This window comes from Bos taurus, chromosome 18, assembly GCF_002263795.3.
Source record: "Bos taurus isolate L1 Dominette 01449 registration number 42190680 breed Hereford chromosome 18, ARS-UCD2.0, whole genome shotgun sequence".
Taxonomy (NCBI): Eukaryota; Metazoa; Chordata; class Mammalia; order Artiodactyla; family Bovidae; genus Bos; species Bos taurus.
The window spans coordinates 46556271-46577054 of record NC_037345.1 but is presented as its reverse complement, the minus strand read 5'-3'; the positions used below and the strand labels follow the sequence as shown (position 1 = coordinate 46577054).

The 20784-nt window shown below is 55.8% G+C and overlaps 2 protein-coding genes across 3 annotated transcripts; both read right to left on the bottom strand.

Moving 5' to 3' along the window:
* Nucleotides 1–484: 484 nt before the first annotated feature.
* APLP1 (amyloid beta precursor like protein 1) lies at nucleotides 485–10225 on the bottom strand. 2 transcript variants are annotated; one of them, XM_005218942.3, is made up of 17 exons: nucleotides 9985–10225; nucleotides 8993–9136; nucleotides 8046–8178; nucleotides 7703–7815; nucleotides 7336–7469; nucleotides 7042–7223; nucleotides 6465–6595; nucleotides 6015–6089; nucleotides 4983–5141; nucleotides 4771–4899; nucleotides 3181–3280; nucleotides 2155–2262; nucleotides 1872–1898; nucleotides 1612–1673; nucleotides 1318–1380; nucleotides 1042–1185; nucleotides 485–940 (listed from the first exon to the last, which is right to left on the bottom strand). In XM_005218942.3, the coding sequence occupies exons 1-17, from the start codon at nucleotides 10111–10113 to the stop codon at nucleotides 842–844; spliced, it is 1932 nt and encodes a 643-aa protein (XP_005218999.2). In that variant the 5' UTR covers nucleotides 10114–10225; the 3' UTR covers nucleotides 485–841.
* Nucleotides 10226–11426: 1201 nt separating this feature from the next.
* KIRREL2 (kirre like nephrin family adhesion molecule 2) lies at nucleotides 11427–20657 on the bottom strand. Its single transcript, XM_010814875.4, has 15 exons — nucleotides 20306–20657; nucleotides 19931–20080; nucleotides 19194–19343; nucleotides 18863–19023; nucleotides 17810–17960; nucleotides 17433–17538; nucleotides 17164–17312; nucleotides 16719–16846; nucleotides 16494–16626; nucleotides 16103–16203; nucleotides 15725–15944; nucleotides 15144–15248; nucleotides 14724–14824; nucleotides 14321–14386; nucleotides 11427–12372 (listed from the first exon to the last, which is right to left on the bottom strand). Exons 1-15 carry the CDS (start codon nucleotides 20655–20657, stop codon nucleotides 12037–12039), a joined length of 2409 nt encoding a protein of 802 aa, XP_010813177.4. The 3' UTR covers nucleotides 11427–12036.
* Between the last annotated feature and the right edge of the window lie 127 nt (nucleotides 20658–20784).

Sequence of the window (20784 nt, the reverse complement as noted above, 5' to 3'; positions counted from 1 at the left end):
TGTGACTGTGTATGAGTAGAAGGCAGGTGAAATTTGCAAAGTCTCCTTGGAGTCCAGCCTGAAACCTAGCTGATACTGGCCTAGAAGGGGCAGTCCGTTCAGTACCACGGAAAGCTCCTGGGTGGGCGGGAGAGCCTATCCTAGATTCTGGACCCCGCCCCCTTCCAAGGTCCCGCCCAAATTTAAAGATCTACCCGGTTGGTAATGAATCCGCCTGCCAATGCAGGAGACACAGGAGAGGCAGGTTCCATGCCTGGGTTGGGAAGATCCTCTGGAGGAGGAAATAGCTACCCACTCCACTATTCTTGACTAAAAAATCCATGGATAGAGGAGCCTGGCAGGCTACAGTCCATGGGGTTGCAAAGAGTCCAACACAACTGAGTGACTGAGCACACACAGTTTAAAAATGTGAAGGTCTGGGCGGGGTTGCACACCAATGTCCAGGACTGATTACACCCTGATTCCCCCAGACAGACGAAGGATGGCCTGGTGGGGAAGAGGACTTTATTGGGGTATTAGTGGAGGACACATGGGAGGATGAATTCCAGGGAACAACAGACACTGGGACCAAGCTGCTGGTCACCTTAAGGACAATAAATTAACATACAAAATAAATTAAAGTGAGGAGGTCTCAAGGAGGTGGGGAGGGCAGCTGGGAATACCCAGGGGTTTCTTAGGGATGGAATTTGGAATTGGAAAGGGGAAATAAGAATTTCCAGCCCCCTCACAAAGGGTCTGAAATGAACTTTTTCACCCTCTCCCCCAGGCTGGGAGTTAGGGTTCAGGGGTTCCAGGAAGAGGGAAGGTCTGGGCTCATCTGAAGGGGTGAAGAGGGGTTGGTTCAGGGTCGTTCCTCCAGGAAGCGGTAGGTGGGGTTCTCATAGCCATGACGCTGTAGTTCACGGAGCTGCTGCTCCTCCAGGGTCAGCATGGGGTCCACCTGCAATGGGGGCAGGGGTGGGAGAGTGGGTTGTAGGGACCCAACCACAGATCTCCCGGGCTCTGGGGCTCCTCCCCACTCCAGGTCTTTGTGCCCCTTACCTCCACCACTCCGTGGCTGATGGCCCCATAGGGCTTCTTCCGGCGCAAGAGCAGCAGGGAGAGGACGATGAGGGAGCCCCCGCCAGCTCCCATGATCAGCAGACCAGACACGGCCTCTCGGGACACGCCTGTGCCAGCTGGGGCCTGCAGTGGGAGGAGAGGGCACCGGGGTCATCTTTGAGGCTGACCAGGGCCCTGTGTGGCTTTGGGAGTCACAGTCTAGCCACTGACTCTTGACCTCTCCCCCCAAGTACCCTGAATATTTCCTCCTCTTACCAGCTCGTCCCTCTGAATCTCCGATGAGTGGAAAGGAAAGCCCCTTGGAATGGACATATTCACCTGGGGGATTAGGAGGTGTCAGGAGTCTGGGCTCCAGCCCCCTCCTCCCCTGGGCCCAGGAGGGCATCCCCCAGCCCTCTTCTCCCCTAGGACCCTGAACTCCATGTCCTCAGTCCCTTCTTCCCTCCAAGGCCAAGGAATTCAAGCCCCCCGCGCACTCCTACTGAAGACCTAAGAATCCAGGCCCCTCTCCCGCCCTGCCTCAGGTGCCCACAGGTCTGTCTGGCTTACCTTCCGTTCGTACTGCTCCAGGGGAGTCATCTTGTCTTTCCCAGAGGACGTGGCATCTTGTTCTGTGGACCATAACCCCCAAATCCTATCTCATTCCTGAGAGTCCAGAATGGTGATACCCCCGCCTGAGGAAGGGGTTGGAGGGGCACCAGACCCCACCCCAGGAGGCCTGGGGTTGCCAGTATGTGGGCCCTTTTCCACTTTGGGCTCCAGGACTCAGAGGGATGTGGTGACCAGGGGCTACTCTGTGAGCTACTCACCTTTGGGAAGGGCCATGGGGGTATCTGCTGGCAGCCAGAGGAGACAAGACAGGTGGAACCGTGAAGAGAGGAGAGCATCACTGAAGAAAGTGTGGGGACACTCCCCGGGGGCCGAGGAAGAAGGATCTAGGACCTTCCAGAGGCCTCCACAACCCCAGACATTCCTTTCCACCCTCTACTGCTCACCCGGTGGCTAAGACACCTCCAGACTTTAGGGGATGAGAACTGAGGTTGAGGGCCTGTCCCCCAAAGTCTCGGGTTATGTGCATTTGGGTTAACTCACCACCCTTGGGATCCAGGGGCTGTAGCCCACTCTTGTCCTCACTGCTGCCCCCTGGGGCAGGGGCTTCCAGCTCATTGGGGCCCAGGTGTTCAGAGTGGAGGAGTTCCTCTGAGTGGAACATGCAGAGAGGGGGTGATTTCATGAACACGGGGATCCACAAAACAGGATCTGTTTTGCCTGTTAGGGTGAATGAATGGCACCCTAACAACAGCATGATTGGGGGGAGCCATACGTGAGATGTGGGAAAGTAGGGAGCTGAATGTTAGAGAAGCGAGGTTGAAGTTCAAGAGAACGGCCTCCTTAGGACTTCCCTGGTGGTTCGGTGGCTAAGACTCTACACTCCCAGTGTAGGGGCCCAGTTTCAATCCCTGGTCAGAGAACGAGAATCCACATGCTGCAACTAAGAGCCCACATGCCGTAACTAAAGATCCTGCATGCCACAACAAAGACAGGGTGTAGCCAAGTAAACAGAGAATGGCCTCCTTACAGAGCAGGAGAATTAGGGACATCCAGGAGGAAGTTACAATAGATCTAGGGGCTCTGGGGGGGTTGCACTTTCTGGTATTCATGCTTTTGAATAGATCCCACAGTGTAAACCTGGGTTGGGTTTGTGACTTGCTTTAACCAAGTGGGCCCAGGTCTTAAGAAGACCTGACAGTTTCTACTTCGGTGCTTTGGGGAGCTTGAACCACCTCGGAAGTCCACGTGCCTTGCTGGAGAGACCACATGAAGGGGTTCCATGGAGAAGAGAGGCCTCTCTTGAGAGAGAGATGCTCATTCATGCCAGAGTCCTAGCTCCTAGCTGACCTGCTAGCCCAAGCCAGCGACATGCTTATCTACCGACAAGACCCACGGAAGCAGCATCCAGCACAACCCAGATGGCAGAATCATGAGCAGCGAAAATGACTGATTCAAGCCACTAAGTTTGTATGTGTGTGTCGGGGTTGGGGGGGGGTTGTTACATAGGAACAGATAACTGAAATGGCAGGGGAGTCAAAGGTTGGAGGGTCATGGTCAGGCACTCACGGATCTGGGGCCGCAACTCCTGAGCCAGGCGGGGGTTCTGGTCAAGCAGCCCCAGGCTCTGATTCATCCTTTCCTCAATTACTTGAAGGTGGGTCTGCACCTGTTGGGGAGTGAGTGTGAGGGATGAACTGAGCCGTGTGGGCTACAGAAGGGGAGACTGAGGCAGGGTGAAGGAGGAAGGTCAGGAGGGTCCCAGGAATAGTAGCACCTAACAGTGGACAGGAAGGAGGGTACAGGAGCCAGGAATTGGGCCATGGAGGGCAGGAAACTGGATGGGGAGAAGCAAAATACAATGAAAAGGAAAAGATGTACGGGAGATAGGATGTGAGAGTCTTGGGAAGGAAAGTAAGGAAGAAGGAAAAGGAGTAGTTGCTAGGAAAAGTTGGGCACAGGAGGCAGTAAGTCTAGGGTACAACTATGATATAGAAGACAGGAAGTGGAGATGAGTTGGGGGAGAGGTAGAAAGTAGGGTCTGGGGAGTAGGAAGCAAGGTTCGAGGGGGTTCTGGAGAAGGAAGTAGAATTGGAGAGTCATGTGGGGACTTCCCTGGTGGTCCAGTGGTTAAACTGTGTCTTCCAATGCAGGAGATGTAGATTCTATCCTTGGTTAGGAAACTAAGACCCCATGTACTACAGGGTGTGGCCAAAAATTAAATAAATATAATTTGTTTATATTTAAACAAATTATAATTTGCTATAATTAAAGTAAATACATAAAATTTAAAAATAAATTATAATGTTATAATTAAAAATAAATATAATTTGTTAAAAAAAGTTAGAGATGATATGGTTCAAGGGCAAGGCTTGGAGCTCAAGAGCATGGAATCGGTATTCTTGGACAGGAAGAGAGTATCCAAAAAATAAGAATTAGGATCTAAAGGCACTGAACAAGCGTTTTAGGGAGAAACAAGCAGAGTTAGGGAAGAAGGAGCGTTGAGGGACAGGAACAGGGTTCTAGGCACAGGAGGCGGATTCTAGGACAGGAAATAAGAATCTAAAGGACAGGAAGTGGGAATTCAAAAACAAGAAAAGGGTCAGAGGCACAGTGGGTGGTGGAGGCAGTGTTTCAGGGTCAGGAAGTAGGGATCTGAGGGATTAGAATGGGTCCCAGGCACAGAAGGCGGGGATCCAGGGAGAGGAAGGAGGTCCAAGGGGCAGATAGAGGGTCTGAGGGACTTCCTGGTAGTCCAGTGGTTAAGAATCCACCTGCCCACGCAGGGGACACAGGTTCGATCCCTGGTCCGGGAAGATCCCACATGCCATGAGGCAACTGGGCTGGTGCACCACAACTACTGAACCCCCAGGCTATAATTACTGAAGCCCGCACGCCTAGAACCTGTGCTCCACAACAAGAGAAACCGCTGCCGTGAGACGCCCGAGCACCACAAGGAAGAGTAGCCCCCACTTGCCACAACTAGAGAAAGCCCTTGCACAGCAACAAAGACCCAGCTCAGCCCCAAAGAAATAGATAAATAAATGAACTGCTAAAAAAGAAAGAGGATCTGAGGGGCAAGGGAAGCATCTGAGGGATGGGGTCCAAGACACCAAGGTCCGAGGGATGGCAGAGTTGGGAGCTGGAAGAGCTGAGCACCTGGAAGCGCATCTGCTGGGCCTTCTCGGGGTCCACGGCAGCCACGTGCTGGTAGTGCCTCAGCGTGTGCCTCTGCTCCTTCTGCTCAGCTCTCAGGTAGCGCCGCAGGGCCAGCAGGACCCGCTCTGGCTGTGGAAGGGATGGAGGCTGCCCAGGCCCGTCCCAGCCCTCTCCACCCTCTACCCTCCGCCCACCCCCCACGGCTCCCATACCTGAGGCGGATCCCCCTGCAGCGCCGCCAGGAAACCTTCCAAGGCGGCCCGGCGCTGGTCATTGATCAGGGCAATGACTCGGGTGGCATGGGTCTCCACCAGGCGCTGTCGCTCACCGGATACCTGCTCCTCCAGGGTCTGCAGGATGGACTGGAAGTGCTGGTGACGGGGTGGGCACAGGGTCAGGTGAGAGGCACAGCTGGATGAAACCCAGGTCAAAGGGAGTCTGGAAAGGGAGGGCTATTGGACCATAAGTGGGGTGGCGTGCCGTGGATCCAGGCCTGGGCAGAGTCGACCTGGGGTGGGACTGGAAGACAGGAGACTGGCTGGAGGCACCAGGTAGAGTAGGGGCAGAACCAGCTCTACTGGGAGCCCGAGTGAAGCCCCCTGTATGGGTAGGAAGAGTGTAGGAAGAGAGCTGGCCTGTGTGAAGCTGAAAGGGACCAAGTATTGCAGGAAAGGTGGGGCTTAGGCCTGGGCAGGGCCCCCTGGAGACAGGCTGTAACTAAATAAGCCTGAGTGGAGCAGGAGCAGGAGTCAGGGAATGGGGCTAAGCTGAGCCGGGTCTACACAGGGTAGGGCTGTGCCAAGGTGAGGCTGAGAGAGGTGGGTGGGAGAGTGAGGAGGCTGGGTCTACTGAGGAGGGATTGGGTAAAAGAGAAATGAGAGGGGCCAGAGTCGGGGTGGGGGGGCAGGGCTGAGCATCAACGAGAGGCTGAAAAGGACTTGGCTGTGTCTGCAGGACCCCAGCTTGGGAGAGGTCTCCAGAGCCAGCCCTCAGAGGTTAGGATCAAGTTAAGACAGGGTAAGATATGGCCAGTGGGAGGAGGAAGAGGAAAGCAAAGTCAGATTGGATGTAGGCTAAGAGGGGCGGAGTCAAGTGTAGGGGTGGGGCCAGGAGAAGCCCATATCAGTAGGAAGGGGTGAAGCTGGATGAGGCCAGAAAAAGCCTGAGCCAGGCTGAAGCTCATTATGCCCCAGGTAGTGGACAGGCCCAAGTACCCAAGTAGGACACTCTGGAGGCTGTCCTACCTCATTCAGGGCCTGTCTGTCGGCTTTAGGCAGGTTCTTGGACTGGTTGTCAGCCATGGCCCACTCACGCATCACCTGGGGACAAGGGGAGCTTCAGGATCCTAGAAGCCACTCTGCCGTACCCAGTTAAGTCCCCACATCCCATCCTTCTTCAGAGTCTCCAGATCCCTTAAGTCCCACGGCCTCTTGGATCACCAAGAGAGAGAGGATTCAAAAGGAATTTAAAGTGGAAGAGTACCATGCATCAGAGTTTCCATGGAATCTGGTAATGTCTCAATGGGACTCTAGGTGGCTTGGGGATCCTTGGTCATCTTAGGAGTGGGTGGAGGGCTGGGGGATGATAGAGGCTGGGGGAACCTTGAGAGGTAGTCTCAACGTGTCCCTGAGCAATTTCCTGGTAATTAGGGAGCTCTGTGTTATGGGGGATCCTGGGGCCCGCAGTACCATCACCTCATTAATCTGGCGCATCCTGCGCTCCTCCAGGTCCATCTTGGCCCTCAGGAAGCCTTCATGCTCACTGATTTCTCCAGGCATGCCAAAGTACACGTCCACGCCATCTGTGGGTCTTGGGGTGGGAGTCACTGCAAGGCCGGGAATCCAGGAGTCAGCCTGAAGCCCAGCTCCAGGTCAGCTTCCCTTCCCAGAGAACTGCATTTCCTAGAGCGCAGTGGAGACCCCCGTGTGTTCACTTCAACCATAGCTGCTGCCTGGCATCACAGGAGATGTGGTTCTGAATTGGACCTGTTCTTGCAAAGTTTAGGAATCTATCACACTATCCTCCAAATAATCCTTCAGACATACCAAATGGCTCCTCCACTTCTGGGTACTCCCAAACCACCCTTACCCTTTGCATTCCTCACAGGGTGGCCCTTCCACCTCTACTTTATCCAAAGCCATTCCCATCCCTCCCATTTCCCCCCACAGGGCTTTTCCCCAGCAGGTCCCTTCTCAAATGCCCCTACACCAAAGCTCTCTTAAATCATCCTCCTTCTAGGGTGGAGAGGATGGGGTTTAGAGATGGCTTCACCTTTGCTGACCCCTGCAGGGGTCTGGGAGCTTGAGGGTGGGACTCTGTCCTCCTCCTCCTCGTCAGCTCGTGGGGGCTCCACAAAGTAATCATCTACTGGCTGCAGGAAGGATTCCTCCTCTTCCTCATCATCACCCCTCTCAACTCTGCCTCCCGGGGGCCAGGACCGGGTGGAGGGGTCACTGAGGGAGCAGAAGACCCAAGGACATAAGCACCTGGGCCCAGGTCCCCAGGCTTCCATCTCCTGCCTCAGGAGCCTGGAGGGTTGGGCCTGGAGGGTGCCCTCTCACTCACCCGACTGCTGTCCCAGATGGGTTGGGGGTCGCTGGAGGTGGGCAGCACACATATTCCACACCTCGGAACCGATCCGCGCCACAGGGCAAAAGCATGCCTGAGCCATGCAGGATGAGGCCCTGGGAGCTGCAGGCCTGTGGGAAGAGTGGGCATAGATACCAGGACTGGGGGGTAAGGAAGGGTGGAGGGGGAGCCTGGATGCCTGAGTCTTAGGAGCTGATGGGGCTTGGAGCCTGGATTCCTGGTTCTGTCCCACTGGGAAGAGGAGGCTGAGGCTCAGACTCGGGTTGTGGAGGAGGAGGGTGTTAGGGGATTGGAATCCTGGGTTCTCAGGGAGGGGTGGGAGGATGAGGGGCTGGGTCCTTACTTCCTGCGCTTCCTGCTGCCTCCGGGCTGAACTCTCGCACTGGTCCATGCGTTCCTGATGCAAGAACCTGCAGCCTTCAGGCACCAGCAGGGCCTCGCTCACGAATTCGCCGGCTGGAAAATGGGGCGGCATCGGTGTGAAACACTCCCACAGCCACTAGCCCTACCCCCCACCCCCCACCCCATAATCCAGATCTTTTATCTTCAGAGGCTTCTGTCCCACTGTGGACTCAGGCACCTAGCTCCCTAATGTGAGCCTGAGACCAGGGCCAGACTCTCACCCCTTGGAGACTACCACCCAACCCCCCACCTTCCGTTCTCCAACCCCTCAGCCTGTGACTCACGCAGGCAGTGGAAAGGCACAACTTGGTGGTGGGGGTGGGCACAGTGGCCACCCCGGGTACCCCCGCACCATTGTTCCATGGGGATGGCCTGCGTCGCCTGCTCCACACGGGCAATCTGCAGCTCCGGGTACATCTAGGGGCACCGAGTCGGGGCGATTAGCCCTCTGTCCCGCCCCTACCACGTGCGCCCCTGCGCTGGCGTGTCCCTTTAAAGGCTCTAGTATTCGAAAGATCCACTCTTCCCTAGGCCCTGCTTCTCTGTAGAACAGGACTTAGATATAAGTCCCACAAGCCATTGGCCACGCCCCTAAGTACCTCGCCCTTCCATCCTTAGGCTCCGCCCCTTTGCCTGTCGGGTTTCTTTATGAAGGTCCCTCCATTACCCCAAAGCTGTCCTTCTAAGCCCACCTCTTTTCTAGTCGCTTCTGCCCCTTCCTCCAATCAAGTTCATCTCCCCATAGATTCCACCCTTCTTTAAGCCTCGCCTCTGGTCTCTCAGGATCTTTTCTCTTTGTGTCAGACCTGCTTTTTCATAGCCACACCTCCTAGCTTTCCACTCTCCCATTGGGTTCCACCCCTTTCCCACTCGAGTCCACGAAGTCTTTATGTCTTAGCCCCGCCTCTTATTTGCCATGCCCACCTACACCTGCTCTTTAAAGTGTCTACCACATTGTTAAATTCCATCTCATCACTGGACACTGTCCTCAGCTGGCCGTGTTTGCACAGTTCTTCTCTTTTCTTGACCTAGTTTCTCAAAAACAGGTCCTGTCCTATCCTTACTTTGCCTCTTTGTTGGCCATGTCCCCTAGTTTCCCATGCCTTCTTGAACCCCTCATTTCCTCGGACCTTGCCTTTGCACGGCTAGCTTCTTAAGGGCAACCTGGTCCCAACTTGGACCCGTTTTTTTTTTTTTGCTGGCCACGCCCCTCTCAGTCGGTCCCGCCTACCTGTCTGCAGTACTCCAGCACGCGCTGCGGGTCCCGGAGACACCGTCGTGAGAGCTGTGGGTCTGGTTCCCAGCGGCCGGTGCGCAGGTCCCGGTGAAGGGTTGGGCGCCCGCATAGTCCAGCCACCTGGGCAGACCCTGGGGCCTGGGGGTGGAGGCGGAGGGATCAGCGAGGGAACGGGGGACGCTGACATGTGAGTCCCCCGGTCCTTTGCTCCCTAGGACCCAGATGGTCACACCCCCAGCATCAGCCCCCTCCATCAAGCACCGCGCCCCCGCCTCTGTGGAGGTTCGGTTCCCTGGGAAACAGCTCCCACTGGGCCGGGGGCCGCCCCAGCTCTGCCGTTGCTATGGCAACTCGGGGTCTCCCGGGATTCTCACGGCCTTGTTGCCGCGGAGACAAGCCCCGCCCTCATCCCAGCGCAGCCGCACTGGAGCTCGAAGGGGTTAAACTTGAATGGCGGGGGAGAAGGGGCCAGAACCCAGGCGTTCTGGCCCCTCCTCCCTCCGCCCCTAGCTCACGCTCGCATTCTCGAGTGGAAAGACCACAAGGCCTGGCTTCAAGGCCCTGCAGGCCTGGACACTAAGTCCTTGGGGGATGGAGAGCTACATCTTGGGTTGGGGCGGGGGCGGTGACTGGGGGTCTAGCCTCCTGGGTTCTGGGAGCCTTGCGGGAGCCTTCATATGGGTCCCGAGGATAAAAAGGGCCCAGATTCTTGGCTCTAGGTGCCTTGCTGCCCGGCGGGTCCTATTCAGATGGGCAGGGGCTGGGGCTGAGTCACCTAGGTCGAGAGGGTCTGAAGGGGCTAGACTTCGGGACGACGCTGGGGCCTGGACTTACGGGTTTCTGAATGCCTAGTGCTATTAGGGGCGCCTGGGGGGTGGCCACCTGGCTGAAAAGACTGCGCTTTCTGCTCCGGACCTACCCGCCCAGGGGTCCAGAGGCCCGGTCCCGCCCCTTCCCCCACCCCCTAGGGCCCGGCCGGGCCTCACCTCGGCCGCGCTGGGGCTCCCACCGGCCAGGTTCCCTTCGGCGAGCTGCATGCGAAGAAGCAGCATTAACAGTGGCAGCAACCGCAGCAGCGGGCCCAGACCACGAGTGGCGGGGCTGGCGGGCCCCATGTCCGGGCCCTCGAGCCCTCACGTCTCCAGCACTCCCGCCCGGCCGGGCCCCAGCGGTGACAGGAGCTCCCAGCGCCACGGCCGCCGCCTCCTCCGCCGACGCCCCCGAGCTGCGCCGGCGCCGCCAGCCCCGCCCCGCGCCGGCCCCGCCTTCCCGGCCAGGACAATAGCATGGCAGCTTTGCGCACAGCTGAGCAGCCTGGAACCCCCGGGTGGGAGCCTGCGCCAGGCCCCCGCCCCCTTGAGACTCCAGGCGTCCCGCCTATGGAAGGGCCTACCGGGGAGTCTGGGTCACAGGCTTCGTAGTTGTGGATTTTGAGTTCCCCAAGACCGTCACCTCCAGTTTTCTCCTCCCACGGACCCAGACCCTCACTAAACGTCTTCCTTCTCTTCCAGGGACGCCAGCACAGGAGCCCCGACCCCACCCCCAAATCCTCTTGAGGTCCCCTCTTGAGGTCCTAGGCCTCCAAAATGTCCTCAATCAGGAACACAGCAGTTGAACTTTAAATGACTGTGAAGCTGGGGAGATTCTGGCCAGGAAAAGATCAGATCTCATTGTTCTCCCAGCCTTTCGACCCTCCTCCAAAACCCTTCAATAAAATGGCTTGATTTAAAAAAAACAATCAAACAAAACCCCACAGCAGTTGACACCCAGTCCTCTTCTCCCTCAGATCCAAGAGCCTGGGTCCCAGGTACCTTCTCTCTCTGAACCAGAGACCAAGCCCTCGACCCTTTCTCCCTAAGATCAACGAGTCTTCTCTGCTCTGCTTTCCAGGAGCCCTAGTCACATAGACCTTTAATTCCTAGATCAAGGATGCATGAACCAAAGCCCCCAGACCCTTTCTTTAAGGATGAGCTGAGTCAGGTACCCATCACCTCAAGATGAGGGTCAACCCCCATTCTTGCTCTGAGGATCAGGATAGTTCTCTTTTCCCACCCCTAGCTTCTCCTTTGCTGCCTCCCCTTCAGGGTTCACTTCCTTCTCTTCTCAAAATACAGTGTAGAATTGTCTTCCCCAAGCAGACCGGGGCAGTCCTGTCATGTGTGTGCATCTGCATATGTTTGTTTGTCTAGATGTATCTTAGAAGAGTTTAGAGTGCTCAGATCAGTTCAGTTCAGTTCAGTCACTCAGTCGTGTCCGACTCTTTACGTGCTGGACTGCAGTGCTCAGTGGATAGTAAAGGGCTGCGGGGTGGCTCATGTTTTTTTTCTACAGCCACTTTGTAGTCTAGGGTAAGAGGAAGGGCCTTGGGGCAGGTTTGATGGACCCCTTCCTTGATAGACAGTAATAATGCCAGGGTATTTCTAAGATATTCACTTTGCAACTTTTTTTTTTTTTAATTGAACATAAATATTCTCATTCCCAGATTCCAACACCACTCCTTTCCCCCTTCCCACCACCACAACAGCTTTCACCCTGTCCTTACTCCTTGGGTCCGGTTCTTCCAGGGCCTTTAAGGAAGGTAGAAAGAATCAAGATGGTGGCCATCTTGGATTCCCAGGGAATGAATGGCCATTTTGGCAGCAATTCCATGGGTGAAACAAAGTACCCCTCAGGGATAGCAAGGACAGGTCCTGTATCTTGATCTGCTTTATGTTGCCTTTCTTCTTAATGTGGGTGGCCATCTTGAAATCTCTTCTTTCAATGTTTGGAAGCAATTTCCTTCTCTGTCCCTAACTCCCATAACCCCTGTCCCCATCCCTCTGCAAAGGGCCCATCTGCCCTCTTGAATCTCTTTTATACAGAGGAAGAGGCAAGCCCAGTGGCTTTCTCGCAATGACCCAGGCAACTGCAATGATCTTTCCCTCCCCTCAAGGTTCAATTTTGGAAGGATAGGGTTGCCAGTTTGTTCTGGTTACTCAGAAATCAGGACAATCCATTGTGCAAGTTGAAGATCCCAGGACTCTTCAGCTGGAGAGATGTCACACATGAGTCTGGAGACGTGGGTGGCTGGGCGTGGGGAAGGCAGCATATGGGAAGGGGGGAGTGCTGGGGGCCAGATCTGGGGGTCCAAAGGATGTGGGTTTGATGTAGCTGGTAAAAGCTCGAGGATGGGGTGTGGTGAGATAGCCTGCCCGGGATCTATATAGTCTGCAGGGAGGGACCATGCCAAGATGTGGATTGAAGTCATAGAAGGTAGGGGTTCCTGGAGGTCCAAGAGGGGAGGAGGGTGGTAGGAAGAGACCTCCTCCGGGGGCTTCTCCAAGGCTCAGGCTCACACTGACTCCTCGGACCTTGTAGTAACCATTGGTTGGGTCCTGAGGGGACAAAATGGGACTTGGTAAGGTATGTGAGGGTATACAGGGGTGAGGGTAAGTGAATAGAGAGAGACACTGAGATAGAACCAGATCTAGGGAGAGACAAAAAGATGGAAGGAGGAGCAGGCAGAGAATCCAGAGACATATAGACTGGTAGAAGGGCAAAGTGAGACAGAAAAACAGTAACAAGAGATGAAAGAACAGAAAGAGATGGACAGAGAAAGGCAGAGACAGAGGTCTGCCAAGGCATGGTGGTATGGAAGGAGATGCAGAGGGAATAAGAGAGAGAAATGGAGATCAAGACATCCATTCATGCATTTGCCCAACAGCCCCGAGGCTCTGATTCTGTGTCATGCCCTGTGCTGCTGCTGGGGAACATCTGTCTCTAGGATAGACCTGGTCCCATCTTCATGGAGATCGCAGGTCAAAGGAGAAATGATGAGTCACCAGACAGAACCAGGAAGGGTCAGGGATGCAATGGAGGAAATTCGGGCAGAGTGACTGGAACAGTGATGGGAGAACCTTCAGATTGTGGTGGGGGAGCCTAGACCATGGTGGTCATGGCTGTGACAGGGGAAACAGAATGATCGGGATAGGAGGAGAGAAGCAAAAGTTTTCCAGCACAAAAAATGTTTGAGGGCTTTCCTGGTGGCCCAGTGGTTAAGAGTCCACCAGTCAGTGCAAGGGACACTGGTTTGATCCCTGGTCCAGGAAGATCCCATGTGTCATGAAGCAACCAAGCCTATGCTTCACAACTACTGGACACATGTGTTGCAACGTGCCCTAGAGCTCGAACTTTGCAATATAAGAAGCCACCAAGATGGGAAGCCCACACACCGCAACTAGAGAGTAGCCTCCGCTCTCTGCAACTAGAGAAAAGCCTGCAGGAAGCAACAAAAGGCCCACCACAGCCAATAAATAAATAAATAAATCTTAAAAACAAACGAAGAAGAAGAAATGTTTGAACTGACACCAGAGGAATAATGGAGAGAATTAGGTAGGTATGTGAAGAAAGGGGGCTTCCCAAGTGGCGCTAGAGGTAAAGAACCTGCCTGCCAATGCAGGAGACATAAGAGATGTGGGTTTGATCCCCGGGTCGGGAAGATCCCTTGGAGGAAGGCATGGCAATCCATTTCAGTATTCTTGCCTGGAGAATCCCATGGACAGAGCAGCCTGGCAGGCTGCAGTCCATAGGGTCGCAAGGAGTCAGACAGGACTGAAACGACTTAGCACACGTGCACACCTGAAGACAGGAGTGTTTCAGGCCAAGAGACTAGCATCTGCTAGGTAGAGAGAGAGAGAAGGGCTCTGTGCTGGGAACTGGGGTCACTGGGGCCCCCAAAAAATGGGGCCCCAAAGGAGGGACAAGTTTGGGGAAATGTAAAGCTAGTGTGGAACCTGGTAGGCAGAAGGGGCCTGGGTGAAGCAACCAGGGAGAGGCATCTAGGAGGCCACATGTGGGATGTGGGCCTCTGAGGGGGAAAGCACAGGCAGGGTATATCCTTGACCTGGGGCTCAAGATGCAGGCCAAGCCGGGGCAGATATGTGGGCATAGTCAGCAGACAAACCAACTGAGACTGTGGAGGTGGGTGAGACAGCCCAGGAGGCAGCAAGAAATGGGTGGAGGGGGACTTCCCTGCTGGCCCAGGGGCTAAGATTCCCTGTTCCCGATGCAGAAGGCCAAGGCAGAGTTTCAGTTCAGAGTTAGATCCCTGATCAGGGAACTAGATTTCACATGTCGCAACTAAAAAACATCCTGCATAAGGCAGCAAAGATCGAAGATCCTGCGTGCCACAACTAAGACCCAACACAACCAAATAAATAGATAATATTAAAAAAATAAGAAGTGGATAGAGGGACCTAGGGGCCAGAATGAAAAAGGAGGGAACAGAAGTGGAGAGAGAGCTGGAGACACAGTGAAGGGAGCCCCTCTTTTCCCAGCACTCACCTTGGTCTCCAGAGCCCCCTCCTCATCCAGAACCAGGTCACTGTGGTCCGTGTGCACGATGGGGCCCTAGGATATAGTGCTTAGTGAGAGGGAGTGTAGACTACACTGCAGGGGATGCCAGACCCCAGAGACCCTCGGTTGAACATCTGAGGCCAGGGAGGAAGGGCGAAGGGCACCTGGGAGCTGGGGTCTGGACATAGGACAACAAGGAGCCCTAGGGACAGGGCTAGGGAATAACTGGGATGGGGCATTCTTGGATTTGGGGGACATTTGGATCTAGGGGTCACTGTTGGGACTAGGGCTCTGAGTTTTGGGGGCCTGATTGGGATGGGGATCACAACTGGGACTGGGTTATTATTTGGGTTTTGAGGTACCTTCAGGTCTGGGGACCCTCACATCCTACCTGGTCTTTGCTGATGCCTGTCTCCTCCTCGGGGCCCCTGGAACTGGAGCCATCACTGCTCCCTGGGATTCGCACCAGGTTCTTTTGCTTGGAGAAAGAGGCTGAGGCCAGGGACATTGGAGGCGGTGGCAAAGGTAAGTGATGGGGCTGGGTCACGGTTTGTGGAGACCAGTGAGCAGGAGGAGAGAGGACTGGGGCAAATCAGGCTGGAAGGCTGGGAATCAAAGAGACCACTGACCGAGGAGGGTAAGGGGTGTGACCCTGAGGAGATGGAGTTAGAGCTTGAGCTGGGAACCAGGCTTTGAATGCGAGCCAAGCCCAAAATGGGTCTGGAGAGGCAGGACTGGGACAAGCCCCAAGGCTAGAGCAGCCAGTGTACAGGGCCTGGGTGGGGGTCTGGGGTGGGGCTCAGACACTGACCCCTGCCATGGCGCCAGCAGCAGAGGGCCACCCCAGTGATGATCATAAGGAGAGTCATGGCCATGGCGGCCACTCCGGCCACAATCCGCACAGTGGGCAGCAAATCTGTGGGAAGAAGGGGAGGGGGTTCCTGAGGAGGCTGAGCAGATGACTGAGCAGGAACTGGGGAACAGGGCTTGAGTAAGGGAACCTCTGGTCAAAGGTCAGCAAGTTTGGGGATTCCCAAGTTTAGTAGTCCCCTAGCTTGGCGTCTCTGGGTTTAAGAGCACATGAACTTGGGGTTTCATAAGTTTAGATTCCTTGACTTTAATAAGCCATAAAGTTTGAAGGTATTTTATTTTGCAATTCTCTATATTTGGAGGTTGCCTTCTTTGGAGCCCCTAAGTGTGAGAGGTCTTTCAGTTTAGGATTCTGTATTTAAATTATTGTCGAGGGGGGCAGATCTCAGGATTCAAGGGACTCCTAGTTTTGAGGCTCCCAAGGTTTGAAGGCTCTGCCTTTGAGGGTCTTCCATTTGGAAACTGCGGCATTTTGAGGGTTTGAAAACCTCAGATTTGGGGTCTTCAGGCCCAGAATCTCACCTCTACGGCCCAGGCTGACCTGGGTGCCTCCCTCACCCAATCGGTTCCGGGCAGTGCAGTTGAAGCCCCGGTGAAAGTCGGACTCCTGGGTCCCCGAAATGTGTAGCACGGAGATCAGGCCTGGACCCTGTCCCTTGAGGCCCTCTGGGGCTGGGAAAGTCTCCACCAGGAACCGACCCCGTGACCCCGCCGTCAGGAAGCCCTCATCCCAAGACCAGACCTGGGAGCACAAAAGAGGAAGGTCACTGAGGAGACTCAGGAGGGCGGGAAGGTGTGGGCAGGGTCTGGGAAAAGTCAGAGGTAACCACAGCGGTTTGGGGAGTCTGTCTAGGAGGTCCTGGTGGCCGGATGGGTCATGAGAACGGGGACTTTCCTTACCACTGCTTCTGGGGTGGGGGAAGCGAAGACTAGACACTGGAGGCGGGCGGGGCCCCTCAGGAAGGCGGGCGCAGAGTGCAGAGCGGTCACTACTGGGGGAGCTGGTTTGGAGATTGCGGGCCAGTCAGAGGAAAGGCCTCGCCCTCCCCAAAGCCCATTCTCAAGCTGGCGGGGTCAGGCCTCAGCTCTTCCCATTAACCTCAACCTACCATCCCACTCCTCTCAACAAACGTGAACCCTACTGAGGCTAGCCGTTTGTAGGTCCAGCTGCAATCCCCAGGCACCCCCAACCCCTTCTCATGGCCACTCCCACTCCCATTAGACCTCATCCCCTCTGCCCACTTCTTAACCCAGAACCCACCGGGTCCACTAGGGAGCACCTCTTTCTCACCGTTCACAGTCAGCCTAGCTTCTGCAGAGCCACCGCCCCGGCCTGAGAGCCCCGGCTCGGCCCTGCACACGTAGTCGCCTGCATCCTCGGGCCCCACCGCGGGAAGACGCAGCGTGGGCCCGGAGGCCAGCACCTGGGAAAGGGAAGGGGCGTCAAGGGCACGATCTTGGGAGGAAGTCCCTCCCCTACGCCAGCCTCGGCCACAAGCCCCAGATCTGGCCTCACCTGTGCGTCCCCGCGGCGGGTCCAGGTTACCCGTGGGAGCGGATTCCCGCGCCAGACACAGCTGAAGGAGGCGTCTTCTCCTACGTCCACCGACAAGGCTTTCGGCTTTGCCTGCAGAATCGGCCCAACTGGAGGAGACCGAAGAGGGGCCACATGACCAGGGAGGGATGCAACTTTTGACTCCAGAGCAGACACTCAGAAACGACACCCACAGGGCGCATTGGGTTGAAGCCCCCAGTTAACTCGGCGCGCAAGTCCGGCCCACAAGCCTCTGCCCCACTCTTGCCCCGCCCCTGCTCCACTTTGGCACTGATCCAGCACAGCCAAATCCCGCCTAAATCCTACATCTGGCCCACCATCCCCAGCGTAGCCACACCTCATTGTAGCCCCTGTCCCATTCTGCTCACCCCACTTTGGCCACACCCACGGCCCCGCCCCGGCTCACACTGCACGTCCAGCGCTGTGCTGCGGTTGGCGCTACCCACTGCATTGCTGACCTCGCAGGACACCGGCGCAGTCAGGAATGAAGCGTCAGCCACTATCTCCAGCATTGGCCCTCGGGCCCCGAGCACCGGGGAGCCCCCCTTTGCCCATCTGCGAAGATGGGGGGGTGTTAGTGTTGTCCTGGCTCCTCAGGCACACCTACTCAGGTCCTAGCCCCAGTCCTCCCCAAGCTGGTCCTCCAGGCTGGGGAGAAATGACCTGGGTCCTCACCTATAGCCGGTGACAGGAGGCTGGGCTGTGGCCTGGCATAGGAAAGTGACCTTCTCTCCCTCCTGCACTGTCTGTGGTTCTGCAGACAGAGTCACCACTGGGGGGTCTGTAGAGGTAAGTCAATGGGCAGTAGTGGGCAAGGACATGGAACACCTCCACTGATGACCTAGGAGTCCAGTTCTCAGCTCCTCCACCCCAGGAGTCTGATCCCCAGTCCCTCCTCCCTTTCAGCTAGCAGTCTACGCTTCCAGTTCCCAATCCCCCCAGGGAACCGAGGTACACAGCCCCCTCCTTTCTCATGCCCTGAAATCCACATCCCCAGGTTCTTCTTTCTCCAAGGACCTCAAGCTCAAAGCCCAGTGTCTGAGTGCACTCACACTGCAGGCTTAGTGTTACAGCTGTGTCCTTCCCTGCAGGCAGGGCCTGGCTCCGGGCCCGGCAAACCAAGGTGGCTCCATCATCATGGCTGGAAGGGGTCAAAGACAAGATGCTCTCCACTGACCCGATGGTTCCTTCCTTCAAAGGAGTCTGTAGGTTGTGAATAATAATGATGATTTCATCTACTTTTGCTGCTGCTGCTAAGTCGCTTCAGTCGTATCCGACTCTTTGCAACCCCATAGACGGCAGCCCACCAGGCTCCCCTGTCCCTGGGATTCTCCAGGCAAGAACACTGGAGTGGGTTGCCATTTCCTTCTCCAGTGTATGAAAGTGGAAAGTGAAAGTGAAGTCGCTCAGTCGTGTCCGACTCTTAGCGACCCCAGGGACTGCAGCCTACCAGACTCCTCCGTCCATGGGATTTTCCAGGCAAGAGTACTGGAATGGGGTGCCATCGCCTTCTCCATCATCTACCTTTAGGTAGTACTTAATGTCAGTCACTCTTCCAGGCATTTATAAATATTCCTTTATTTAATCTTCCAGTAATCCTAGACGTGCATACTACTATTAACTCCACTGTATACATAAGTAAACTGAGGGGCAGAGAGGTTAAGATCAATCAACTAACAAGTGACTGAGCCAGGATTTTAACCCAGGTAGTCTAGCCCTATGGGGGCTTCCCAGGTGGCACTGGTGGTAAAGAACCCGCCTGCCAATGCAAGAGACATAAGAGATGCAGATTCAATTTCTGGGTCAGAAAGATCCGCTGGAGGAGAGCATAGCAACCCACTCCAGTATTCTTGCCTGGAGAATCCCATGGACAGAGGAACCTGGCAGACCACGGGGTCACAAAGAGTCGGAAATGACTGAAGTGACTTAGCTTGCACACACAGTCTAGCCTTAGAGTCCCTATGCTTATGTACATACCAAGGATCCCAAGCCTTGAATCTCTGCCTTCTCATGCCCTTCTCCTCTACATGAGCCTGTGGTCTGAGTGGACCTCTGAATTTCCCTGAATGAGCAAGGAAGGGCTGGCACAGAGACTTGGACCTAACCTGGCGGAAGATGGCCCCGTCCAGTCGGATCCCATCTCGAAACCACAGCAGCTCAGGGGTAGGGTGGGCATCACCACGGCTCCGACAGGTCAGATTCGCAGGAACCCCAGCAACCAGAGACACAGAGGGGCCGCCCAGCACCTGGGGGGGGTCTGGAGGCACTGTAGGGTGGAGCTGGGGTCAGAGCTGGATCTGGGTCCTAAAGACCCTGATCTTCCCAGCTCTAATTGCCCTCTCCTTCATTCTCCCCAGACTCTGATATTCCTGGCTCCCCAGGGTGGTGACCTTCCCTCCCCGGGGCTCCCCAGGGATAAGTGGGCTGAGTCCTCACCCAGCACATGCAGTTGGGCTGGTCGAGAGCGGAGGCCGGCTTGTGTCGCTTGACATTCATACGATGCTTGATCCTCTAGCTCCACGGGTCTAATGTGGAGGTCATGCTGGCCACTTGCTGCATTCCCTGATATCCAGTACCGGGACCAGCCTGGAGTCAGGGACAGAGACAGTCACACTGTGGTTCTGAGTTCCTGGTCCCAGGCCTCCATCCCCAGGCATCTCACACCGGAAAGACACTACCAAAAGTGGGGGCTGGACCAGAGAGACACTAATCCTTTCCAGTCCAGTGTCGCTACAAACTTAAGGGGATGATAAATTCAGGGGGAGAAAAAGCAAGAAAACAATTGCCATAAAAACCAGAGTAGATACTACCTGTAGGTAGTAGGGAGGGAGTGAGCTACGAGAGAAGGGAATAAGGAGGGCTTCTGGGGAGCTGGCAACGGGGCTGGGTAGTCGTTACACGGATATCTATTTTAGAATTATTTGACAAATCTTCCACTTATGTTTTATGTGCTATTTGGCACTGATGCACTATTTTACAATCAAAACAAAAATTTCCAAACCCCATGGGTCAGCTCCAAAGAAGATCCTGAAAATTCAAGACACCCAAATGTTTCCCGGAGCCCATTAATTTCCTAAACTTGAAAATGTCAAACTAGAAATTTCAGTTGTAGCTCAAGCCCAGCATCCTCACCCTGGAGCCAGCCCCTCCCTGAAGAGATAGTAAAGCCTCACCTGGAAGGTCCCTTTCGCCCCCTAGAGCCAGCCCGTCCTTAGTCCACTGAACCAGTCCCCGGTAGTCGCCCAGGGCACAGGGCAGTCGGGCCTCGTCTCCCAACAGAACTACCTGGTCCTCTGGCTGTTGCAGAAAGTGGGGTGCCAGGCCTAGGAGAGTGGGGCGAGGGAGCAGAGCTGAGCTTAGCATATTCAGGCGCTCCCAATGGAATCCAGTCCCCAATCCGCTCTGCCCTCAGACCCAGAAGCCCAGGCTCCCAGAGTTCTCTTCCGTCAGACCCAGGAGTCTGGACCCTCAGCCCCATCTATCCCAGCAAAGCGACAGCTGGCAAACGACCCTCTCCTGTATGTATCTGCGCCGGGCCCTAGCGGTACCTGCACGCCCCCTGAGGCAGAAGGAGAGGACGAGGAGTACGGGCACGAGCATCCTAAGTGTGTCGCCCAAGATCCAGCAGACTTGCTGTTGCACTGGCTTCCCTGCCAGTTCCTTCCTCGGAGCACACTTCCCACCACTCTGGCCTGGAGTCCCCTCCGCTCTTGACTCTTCGCCCCAGGCTAGAAGCTCCCCTCTCTCTGACCTGGAGGTCCCCTCGTCTGCTCCGCCGCAGACTCCGCCGCTCTGAAACGCCTGCCAGTTAGGCGCGCCAGGTCTCGGAGAGACCCTGGAGGGCTGGTTTCCACTCGCCCCGCCCCGGCCCGCCCCCTGGGAGACCCGCCCTCTTCCCATTGAGAAACTCCCGCGGCCCGACGCGGATGAATGGGGGCACTCAGAGCGGCGTCCCCCCCCCAGCGGGTGGACACTCCAGCCCCCTTAAGGTCTGGGAGCTGGAACACCTGGGTCGAAGGCGGGGGTA

Excerpts from the sequence above, each read along its gene's own strand:
- KIRREL2 (XM_010814875.4), bottom strand. The coding sequence starts at position 20,657 with ATGGGAAGAGGGCGGGTCTCCCAGGGGGCGGGCCGGGGCGGGGCGAGT. Across the intron at positions 14,825-15,143 it reads CTGCTGGCGCCATGGCAGGG|CCTCTTTCTCCAAGCAAAAG; the intron begins GTCAGTGTCTGA and ends CCCTGGCCTCAG. Across the intron at positions 12,373-14,320 it reads AGGGGGCTCTGGAGACCAAG|GACCCAACCAATGGTTACTA; the intron begins GTGAGTGCTGGG and ends TTGTCCCCTCAG.
- APLP1 (XM_005218942.3), bottom strand. The coding sequence starts at position 10,113 with ATGGGGCCCGCCAGCCCCGCCACTCGTGGTCTGGGCCCGCTGCTGCGG. Across the intron at positions 6,596-7,041 it reads CCCTGCAGGGGTCAGCAAAG|TGACTCCCACCCCAAGACCC; the intron begins GTGAAGCCATCT and ends CCGGCCTTGCAG. Across the intron at positions 6,090-6,464 it reads GGATGCGCCAGATTAATGAG|GTGATGCGTGAGTGGGCCAT; the intron begins GTGATGGTACTG and ends CCTTGTCCCCAG.